The sequence below is a fragment of the Oncorhynchus kisutch genome, unplaced genomic scaffold (genome assembly GCF_002021735.2).
Source record: "Oncorhynchus kisutch isolate 150728-3 unplaced genomic scaffold, Okis_V2 scaffold990, whole genome shotgun sequence".
Lineage (NCBI taxonomy): Eukaryota > Metazoa > Chordata > Actinopteri > Salmoniformes > Salmonidae > Oncorhynchus > Oncorhynchus kisutch.
Window position 1 is genome coordinate 1 of NW_022262935.1, and position 11,222 is coordinate 11,222.

Consider the following 11,222-nt stretch of genomic DNA (forward strand, 5'->3'; position numbering starts at 1 on the left):
TTTGAGAGAGAGAGAGAGCGAACCTATTAGTTCAGTTATGGTCTGCCAGGGTCTGAAAAGCATAAAACAAGACCTACCTCTTTTCAGGGTTGTTCCTGATTCACAACATTGTCCACTAAGGGGCCGCCAGTGGGACTACTGGCATCACAGATGGACCACATCACAATGGACAAAGACCTAGGAATCAAAGATTGATGGTGTCAGTTTTTTTGTTAAAATTCTTTTAAAGGGATGATTGCCACTCACACAAAATTAAAGAATAAAGATTGTTGGGTGAACTTTGTTACCTGGCCACTCTGCTCAACCGCATCCTCGGCGAGGAAAACATATAGGACCTCAAAGCGTTTGACGTGAGAGGGGAATTGGACCCTGGCGTCAACTTCTACCGGGTGGAAGACCACACGGTATGGATCCTCGGGGTTCTCACAGCTGCAGTGTAGAGAGAGGGACTAAGTTATGAACAAGAAAACGCTGCAAACCCCAACCGCCTTGTGTACAAAGTCTGTGAGGTGGTGTCATGACTGTCCTGTGAGGATCAGATCAATTTACAGCAGAAGTGGGTTCTTTCTCCCCTTCCAGTATGAACTAAAGGAATGTTTTTGCTAACAGGCTTTACCCAACAATCACCTTTGTCTTGAAAAAACATATTTCATATACAATGTAAAGGCTAGAGACGTCCTACCTGTAGAGTAAGCACGTTTCTAGTAAAAATCACAAAATAAAAACCAATATGACATTCATTTTCTATAGCTAATCTCTGAGTGCATAAAAGGAATGGTAACAGAAAGTAACATTAGACCAGAAACCGTGAGGCGCAAGCTAGACGTTTGGAACTTTCCTAACCTAGAAAATTTACTTAAAGACCATTCTGCTACCACATCCAAACCATCCTACTCATCACCCACTGAGGAATCAGCGACAGGGTTGATTAGCCCTATCTTCCAGAACGTGTGAAAGGAAAATCCATCCTGTAGTTCTGTTCAAGACTAGTCATTGGAGCCACGGACAACCAACAACATTGACCTCATGTAGCCAATCAGAGAGAAGACCAACCACCTACCTTTCCACAAATACATTCATGCCTGTACTCCAAGCTGGTGCCGGTTCGCGTGTTCAAAAATGTATCAATGATAAGCGTCCCTTACAGAACGGTGGGGGTGTGAAGAGAAACCTTGTAACAAGCTGTCATTGTGTCACCTGTGTGTTTAGCCTGTGTTATTTAGTTAGCTAGTAATTCAATTAAACCAACTTGTATAGTACTGAATCGTAAGGCTGGGGTTTTTGCAGCTGCAAGGAGGATACGATGTAAAGTTAATAAGTTGACTATCAATTTAATAGATTTCTACCGTCTAGAGTTTAAGTCGGGAGACGGTAACTTTAAAACCGCTTCCTCGGCACCCCAAATCTTACGTTTTTATTTTATTTTAAAGAACAGAAATTGGGCTTTCCGTCAACAATATTTATTTTGGTCTACTGCAATGGCTTGTTAAATGACAGATGTCAATGGAATAGAATATACATGTTTGACATGAGGTGAGATGTCCCTCTAAATGGTTCTTAAAATTCTAAATGATCCAGAAAGGTCGCCTGTAGTCTGACCAGAATATTGATCGTGGTTTAACCAAAGTTGCCGAATAGACAGTCGGTATCATCAACAAGGCAATCATATTTTGCAACACAAGTACTTCATTTTAAACAAGAATTTCATGCAATGCGCCAGAGCAATTCTTCCGCTGTTGGAGAAAAATTGGTCACAAAATAAATTCCACACCCACGGCATCGGAGTCACATGGAGGACTTCTGTGAAGGGCGCAGCTCTACTATACAAAGTAACCTACGCATTGACAGTTTAGGCCTACTTTTTTAATTTGCATCTTTGGGAGGTTTATCCTTTACGGTTTAACTGCCAGATATTAGCAAAAAGGAATTTGTGAAATCTGAAGACGTTACATTAAGAGAAACACCCACACCAGTACAAATCACTTGAGCTGACAGACGATGGTAAGGATTTTGCACAACGATATAGTTGCAGCTCAAGTGACAAATCTGAACTACCCCCCATTTTGTGCACAGCCATGTGAATGTTGTCTTTTCCTATGATATACAAAACATTTCAGCCGTTTTTTTTTAAACTGCTATGACATTGCTGATTTAATAAACAGTTACACCGTGTCCACATGGCCAAATTTAGGTTGATACCAATTCTTAAAAATGGTCAAATTGCATGATTTCAAAGCAAACCCGATCCCCCAAATGAACGGTTTTGACAAATAAAGTTGCTTCACTACACTGCTTGGTGTAACATGCAGCCAGATACTGAAAAGGCACCCGCAAAATAAAGTGTCATTTGCAGCGTGCATAATCATGGGCAAAGTCATTGTAGCCCATTACAAGGTAGGAATAAGAAGTCATCTTTCTATAGTAACCCAATTTAAATTCTTGAGATAAAAATTAGGCCAGCATGTCCATCTGTGGCATAGTGCTCACCCAAATAAAAAATGTAGTACATTTTTTTTTTAAATATGAACATTAGCTAGCTAAATAAGGTTAGCAAGATGCTGCTACACTTGACTGTGGTATTTGTTCATGTTTAGCAACTTCCAATTAGCGCATTCCTCTAGGACAGGAAATTCCATTGAAAGCGGCATCAACTTCTGGGGATCCTGTCAACTGATCCTATTCAGTTTCAAACATCCATGCTGCACAGGCATCTGAACCATCCTTTAGGTTTAGTGCAATAACTGTTTTAAACACAAGAGGTCACTTGTGCCTGAATTCAACCCAAAACCAACAACTATTCAGTCAGTGTTAAAGCAGTTGTATGAAACCAATCGGAAAGGCAAGCCAAGCTTGCCAGCCGCTCTTGATTTCCATTCGAATGACCATCAGCTTGGCACAACACTGAACTGTAGCAAACCAAAAGGATAACATTGAGTAAAAAGGTGTAGGTAATGCCAACATTAACCTTTTCACACACACACACGAGTTCCAAATATCTTTAGTCGCCCCAGTGGGAGTTGATTTTATGCGCGTGATGTCAGAATGCACTCACCGTTCCAACATGTGGACATTTAACCCGCGCTGACCTCAGACCAAGGCACACTACCTGCTAATTTTCTAGAGGCCGTTTCAACTTCTAATTTTGCCTCATTCATTCACAAAAGTAGCCCATTTCACTGTTGCAGATCATTTCCATTTGAGAATTTAATGAGCCGGACAAACTTTCCTTCAAAAGAAAGCCCAAGCACTTCCCCAGATCAAGTATACAGTCCTTGCACATTTATTGTGCTTCCTTACAAATAACTGGACATGCGTGTATTCCTATTAAAGTGCCTTATTTTCTGTGTCACGTGTTGTCGTTTCTACTGCATCGTACCATAGGTATAATGTACTTAGCGTTTTATTCATGCTTTCTGATTCTTGCCTAGATTGTAATGGACACATGTGTAAAACACTTGAAGGTGGTACTGAATATGAGCTAACACCATACAATGCAGTCGGGTTATCACGTAAGCGTCTGTCAGACTTATGGTGATCTCAACTGGAGTACCCCCATTGTCATTAATGCACTGAAGTCGTCAGTTGATTTGAACACGGCATCAGAGTGTAAACTATGGTACCTCAGGGTTGCCAGATCAGACCTCCCTTTCCAGGGGTATATAGCTTAGAAAAACTGTCTGCCTCACCATTTATTGTTGATAAATTCCCAGATCTTAGTAATATTTCCTGCATCATCCTCTTCACAATACCTTCCCCCAAGGACTTAACCCCCAATAATGGATTGTGCTATATCTTGCAACTCTGTTTCGCTTTCGTGCTAGGTGACAACAATTGGCGTTTTGTATAGTTACCTGTAAACTACTTGTCATGTGTACGCCATACAAGTACAAACATTATCACGTGCTGAAGTGGCCAAACTAAGTTAAGATCTCAGGCAACGGGCGCAGTGAACAGCATTCTAGGAGTTCTTGCTTGACAAACATGGCTGCCATACTTTCTATACTAGATTTACATGGCTCCCTTGTACCGCATCATACTGTAAAACAAGTCAACCTGTTATTTAGACTAGATGATAACGTTACCATTGATATATTTTACAAGCAAAGCTGGAATAAAGTTGTGAAGAACTTTATTTCTCAACACCACAAAACATCGTTTAGATGATTTCAGACAACGCGGTTTAGAGTCGTTTGATGCAGCATACATTCCGTTCCAATGATACGCTGCAGGGACCACTCAGTGATAACAAGCATGTGAAATTGGGTGGAGATCTGTGACAGACCACACACGGCTCACATCGTTTTTAAGCATTGTGACCACTCGACCTATGGATGGGGGCATAGCCACGGTAGCCAAAGTAAATGGCCTGCCAAGCATGATAGGTTGCTAATTACTCAGGAACCACACCTGTGGAATAACACTTGTTTAGGCCCAAAAACAACATGTTACCCATTAATGATGAGATTCCACCGGGGTCGGGAGTCACGGTCCTCGTTGAGGGTGGCCCAGCAGTGGTCAAGCACCAGCGCTACCTTGGGATCAGAGGACGTGGTCAGCTCCACCTCAAAGTGCAGAGGCTGTCTAAGGTACCTCACCACTGGATAGTCCTCCTCCTGGTGGAACGTGTTATACGAGGCGTCTGGAACACAGAACAAGACAACCGGGGGTCGTGTTCAGTGGGCACCATCTGAACTTGTCCATTAAGAAATGCTCGTTTATCATATCCTGTTGTGCCCCAATGAACACAAGCCATTTATAGCCAACACTATCCACCCCCCACTAGAGGCTTCTGACAAATTCCCAAATCAGCTCCTCACCGTTACTACATAGCCACACCTGTATATCTCAGAACGCAAGAGTAATATATCACAAGCTTACATTTTTGGGAATGGTTTTGTAAAGGAGACCTTCCAAGATTCTTTTAGAGGCTAGGGGTCAAGTTGAAATTCTGAATTTGTGCACGCTTACCCTGAGCGAGTCTCATTCTGACCATTAGTCGACCCGTCCCAGTCTCGGCAAAAGGCTCGTTGTCACGCGGCCTGGTCAGAAAGGCCAATGTGCGAGTGATGTTGGCCACATAGTAGCAGGAAACCTTTAACCTAAAAAGAGGGATGTGAGCAACTTCAATAGGGGAAACGTCAAGCAGTGGAGTGGACACTGGTAGTAGAGGCACATTTTCCCTGTATACAAAGTATTGAGCAATGGATGAAGAAAAATAAACCTTATGAAAGCTAATAGCTACAATTGTGATGCGTAATGCACTTACTGATATTCCTCCTCTGAAGACGTCGTGGCATTCAGCTTCACCTCAAGTTCATCTGGCAAGGAGATTTCGTTCTCATACAGCATGACATTGTTGATAAACTATGTAGTAGAGGGGAATTGCTTATTACAGCCTGCAGAAGCAAACAGTCCATAAATACACAGTACCCATCACCTCAGGGTAATAGTCATTTTACCTTCCTGGTGGTGCCACAGGAGTTCACAGTGAAGTGGAAGTAGGCGAAGCGATCGTCACTGTAGGTGGGACCACAGGCGGGGTCGCTCAGGGTCAGCTGACCGGGGTTCAGACCGGGAGCAGACTCCACCTTCACTGCCAGCGCAGTCATCGTTCCGTTAGAGAAACACTCTTGGAAGTGGGGGAGCAAAAGACAGGTAGCCATCAGACCTGGGTTCTGTATTTGTTACACTTATTGAGCTTGAACCAATGGAATAGCACCAAAAATGCAAACCATGCCCATCTGGCACTACCATTTAGACTCACGGTATTTGCAAGGAACCCAGGTTTGGTAACCATGTTAAATGACAATTTATCGTAAGTAATTGTTTGAGAACCAACCAGTCAGCGTTTTGAGGAAGCTGCAAGCGAGGGAAAAGTATTTGATGGTCATGTTGTTGTAAGGATTCAACAGAGCCACATCCAGTCTGCTCCTGACAGAGGACGAGTGAACCGACTGGGAACCAATGGGAGAGTTCATTAGTCCAATATTGTATGCATGTATACAGGGTAAGGAAAGCAAGGCTAGCTGCAGCAATTTAGGTTAACATGTTTTGGGAGAGCGTCGTACCTCAAACACTGCGTCCGGCGAAGAGAAGGGCAACGTGATGGTGAAGTCTGTGTCGCCCTCTGTTAAATACTGTTGAGCAAACTCATGATTAAGCAGCCGCTTGCCAACCAAGACCACAAAAAAGGGCTCTTGGTTCCTGTAGTCCACAGTGATGTGGAAGTTCTCCTGATCACAGTTGCCAGTGACTGAGGGTGGCACTACAAGGACAAACAGGGTTGTGTTAATTAAGCACAAAAAACAGGAAGGTACTACTTGAACTGGTCCAAGAAGAAACCCTTGTTTAGATTGCAAAATGTTTTGCTACGGTGGGACTGAATAAACACAATCCTGGCAAATCAGGAACAGGGAAACTGGGTCCAAATACTCTAAAGCTTAACATTTTCTTTGTAGAAAGACCGCATAGGAAAACCCTACAGTATGGCTAGTTGGTCTTTCACTGCCAATTTCCATTCAGGGCAATCATTAACGAGAGGAAACCATTCAACAGTAGTTTGGCGTAGTCCAGAGGCATACCAATGTCCAGCAGTACAGCGTCCACAACGGCAGAGTGAGAGAAAGGAGCGTACTCTGGAAAGATGACCAGGCCGTAGATCAGCTGAAGAGTGAAGGTTGTGACACCTTGTTCCGCCCTTCTCTGTAGTGAAGTTAAAAGCATTGGTCAGCATTATTGTTGCAACAGAACTCTATTCAACATCAAGTGACAACTAAGTACATATGGGGACTATTAAAACAAACTATATACTTATAGTAATGTTGCCCTCATTCCTCTAAATCAAATGCATACAACTGCCAAAATAATGGAAACACTTGAGTAAATGAGGGATACAAAGTCAATTTGTGCCATTATTTATATTTTGTTGGTGGCCCACTTATTAGGGCATGAACAAATCACTGCGTGTGGCTTTGCATTTAACAGAAACACACCTCCTTAAAGACCACCGGGTCTGAGAAGGGCACCTCCATCCTGAAGGTCTTCAAGGTGTTGTCCGGGGATCTCTGCTCTTGAACATTGAAGCCCCTGGCGTTGCACTCTGCAACAGTTAGCACCATGGTGGGAAAGGTGATGTTCAGCAGCTCCACATCAAGGTTGAAGGTCCCCAAATCAAGCACAAACACTGCCTGCTCAGGAACTGTGTCTAAGGGCGTGTCTGTTCATTGGCAAACAAAGGAAACCATTTTGAAATGCGGTACAATGGAAGTTGAAAATTGACATTTGTTATTGGGTAAGTCCAGGTATTGCCTCCCCGTTTCAGTACATTTTCTGTTTTGTGCCTAACGAACAACCCAGGCATCCCAAATTACCATAGGCACTATTTAACTAAACCAGACTCACAGTTGCGAACTTGTGGAGGCCTGGCCATCGGAGGTGTTGTGATAGGGAAGAGGACTTTATAGCTGGTGTTCTCGTGTGCGACCTCCTCGATCCACAGCAACTCAAGCATGGGCTCAATGGTGTAAGTGACAAAGTACTGGTCATCCTGAATATGGCTCTGTAAGGGAGACGAGTGATGCAGTCAGGCTGTAATATACAATTTGAGTGCAAAAACAGGTAAATGTTCCTTATAAGCCAGAATGTTAAATACAATTATTCTACCACTTGTCTTTGCCGCTCGTAATTTAAGACACAATATCCAAAGGAAAGTATTGGTTACCAGACTTTAGAAAGCTGGTAGGTGTATGGTTGTCAACTTGCATTTCTGGCGGTGTGCATTTTCAAAACAACTGACACGCAAAGTAAACACTTGCGCAATATGTAAACAGCAGTCGAGTGTTGCTTGCATTCAGTTGACAGTGGCAAAGCTACCGCCTCCCTAAAAAGTCAGGTAAACAATACTTTAGTGTGGATATTTGGTCTGAAATTTCAAGCGGCTAAAGGACAAACTGCAAAGACAAGAGGTAGAGTATGTTTAAGTGTAATTTTATGCAAAATTCTCACAATTTTGCAAACCATTGTATATTAGCCTGGTTAAGCAAACAATTGCTCAATAAGAAACGTTTTACACAAGACAACGTTTCTAGGAGTTTACCCATGAGAGATGGTAAAGGGTTACTGCAAAGCACTGACAACTGCTATACTATAAAGGGCTCTACAAATAAGACTTTGAAATTAAACAGGAACATTTTACTCTTCCAATGCTGACCTTGAAGTAGCCGCCAACCGCCCCCACCGGAATTTCAACAATAATATGAGCCTCTGTGACTAAAACCGAGTAGTTTCTGGCAGCCATTTCCTCAGTGTCCAGCCTCTTAGCGTCAATTCCCATGTACACCTCCAACATGGTGAAGGCATCAGAGGAGAAAAGTGGGTCTATGTGCTTGGGCATGTACCAGGTGATCACTTCTGGAGTAAAGGCCACTGCCTCTGCAGTGACACAAGAAGCCAAGTGCACATCAAAACAGAACATTTTGCAACTGAAAACTGTGCCATTATTTGGAAAAAGTTCATCCTAAAACATTTTCCCAACTGAACACTACATGAATGTCTTGTCTGGAGCCAATTAAGAACTGGGCTTATAGGCTCTTAAATTATTTCACACTCAACCTGGTGTTGGACAAACAGCCGTGGCATCTACTCGAGTAACCAGCCACTTCTGCTCAAAGAAGGTTGAGGTTGAGAGCACCCGCATCGGAACCCCAGCTACCTGTTCAGGGGGCAACCACAACAGGGCAGTGTTCAGTAGGACACACCGTATTAACAATATGTTGCAGAGTTCAGGTAGGGCCACCGTTTCCAAATGTTTGCTCTACTGAACATGACCCAGTTCATGGAGGTCAGCTTACATTCTGGAGGTATGTCTCCTCTGCATTATGAGGGCTTCTTAACACCAGCCGTGTGGGAGTGTTGGCTATTGCATAGCCCTTTCTTTGGACCTCATCCACATTCATGACATTCTTGCTAGGACTAAAGACGACTGCTGTCATTTTGTATCCTGAAGCAACAGCCTGTCTCAGGAAATGGAAACATGAATTAAACAAAATTGTCAACAAACGCACATTGTTTAGCGCCATCCTGTCATTTTGTAGTGAAATTACAGAAACTGAAATATATAAACCTCAGCTCCCCTCCGGAAGTTGCCGCTCCTTGCTTTCGGGCCCCCAGTGGGCTGTTTGGGGATGGTTTGGATGTCTGGAAGAGTCCTTCTGACAGACACCTAGAGAAGAAAGGCCATTATTCCCTATGCATTTTCTCCCTCCCATACAATAGGAAATCAAGGGCCAGTTCTCAATCTGTCCACTCGCCTCCTTAAATGCATTGAGAATAGGCTAAAGTTCTCCTATGTGCATTTTGAAGACGCGAGTGGAATTGAGAGAGTCAAGACCTCTACGTTGTGTCGCAGAAGAAATGAAACACGGGACAGTTGTAGCTCTAGACAGATCATTTATACAGGCAGTACAACAAGCGGGACTATAAACATGTCCATTGGGGCATGCTCTGCTCACTTGCCTCCATGTAGTTGCGGTCGCACAGAATCTCTCGGGAGGTCCAGGGGGTGTAGCTACAGGTTTTGCCAACTCTATAAACAGGGTCTTCAGTCATGTGGTTTCCTGGCAGCCTGAACTGCATGACCAAGCTGAACATCTTATCATCCTAAAATGAAGGGGGAAGGGAAAAAAGCCTTCATTATATAGCAAAAAAAAAACATCTGGTGACATTCATGCAAGTTATAGACTGTGGCAAAATTGGCTATATGAATGCAGCTGCCACTGTATTGAAGCCACACTACAGGAGTAGAGCTCAATAGTTCACATCACTGCAGTCTGTATCAGAAAGTTGGCTGGCCCTCTGAAAGCCCTCCATAAACTTCTGCTGTACCTTACGTCATCGTTAACTTAGAGGTAAGAGATACCAGACCAAAGGGTGGCTAACAATGGAGATCCTTTTGATATCCACAGAGTTAAGTAAAACTGCGTCAATGTTTCTGGAACCGGACTTCGGCAACTCAGGCTTATTGAGAACCTTTTTACTGAAGAATGGGTTCAGTTATTTCATTTTTCCATCTAGTGATGCAAATATTGACTTGTATCTTTGTGTAGACAGGGCTCATCTGTAAAAGAGCCTGGTCTCAGCATGACTCCATGTCAAAGGTAAATAAAATTGCTACAGAATGAGTTGCAAATGCAGTGACACTGAAAGGCAAACTTTCCATTTGAAGTACAAGCAAACACTACAGTTCTTAAGGTTACCATGTTTTGGGAAAAGCAGTTTTGAAGAGAAGCAAAAAACATGGCATTCCCCATGGGGTCAAATTTAAAGCTGAATCCACACTGAGTAGCAAGGCCAGGCGTCAGGTTTATGATTTGTGTGTCATCTGGAAGGGATGGAGAGGGTGTGAACACAATAGTTGACAAGCAATATCAAGCCATGAATTATGAAAGGAAAGAAAGAGAATCATAAGAGGCAAACTCACTGAAGACAGCATCAACATCTTCAAAAAGAGGAGCGACACTCAAACGAATAACGTTACCAAGGCATTCAGCGTTGAGGTCATCTGGAATAGGAAAGGTTAGTTAAAAAAATATTTAAAAAAATTGTCAAACGCTTAGTGCTTAAATTTGCAAGGTACAAAATGCATACTTATAGAAGGTGTCTGTTGTGCTTGTATGCCCACAGCTGCCATCAATAGGCAAAACAACCTGTAAGGCATTTGACAAATTATTATGATTAAAAGGAGGAAGAACACAACTCAAATGTTTGCGTCGCATAAGACTCTCCTAGGCCTGCTACTACTTACCCTGAGCTAAGGAAAATAATCATTGTAGAACAGATTTGTTCTGATGAAATACACAGCTACAGAACCTGATATTTGACCCAAAGTGTGCAGCCTACAGCCCAGGGGTATGCAACTTTTACCCTATGACAAAGGCTTCCCACACTCAGTCACCTGAAGCCCAAAGGGCTGCACATTCTCTTTTTATTCCCCTAGCCCTACAAAGCTGATTCAAATAATCATCCAGCTTTGTTAATCTGAATCAGCTGTGTAGTGTTAGGACAAAAACCTAAATGTAAGGCTACTGTTCAATTTTAGAAGGGTGCTCCGCCCTCATCGCTCGGCTCAGGTTAATAGAACTCCCTCATTAGCAGCACAACAGCCTTTCACAGGTGAAAAGAATAATTACCCAACCGTCTACAATTGTAGCCCAGACAGAGAGAAA

The 11,222-nt window shown here is 43.0% G+C and overlaps 1 protein-coding gene across 1 annotated transcript; it reads right to left on the reverse strand.

The window, feature by feature from the left end:
• Window positions 1-287: 287 nt before the first annotated feature.
• Window positions 288-10,970, reverse strand: LOC116364069 (uncharacterized; the record flags this gene model as incomplete). The annotated part of the gene is made up of 19 exons (XM_031817325.1): window positions 10,802-10,970; window positions 10,645-10,703; window positions 10,478-10,558; window positions 10,254-10,378; window positions 9,514-9,657; window positions 9,122-9,220; window positions 8,850-9,011; window positions 8,611-8,710; window positions 8,210-8,430; window positions 7,402-7,558; window positions 6,993-7,216; window positions 6,582-6,702; window positions 6,069-6,265; window positions 5,840-5,954; window positions 5,460-5,629; window positions 5,311-5,364; window positions 4,969-5,098; window positions 4,450-4,639; window positions 288-429 (listed from the first exon to the last, which is right to left on the reverse strand). Coding segments are annotated over exons 1-19 (2,514 nt in total), but the record flags the coding sequence as incomplete, so codon positions are not given.
• Window positions 10,971-11,222: the final 252 nt, after the last annotated feature.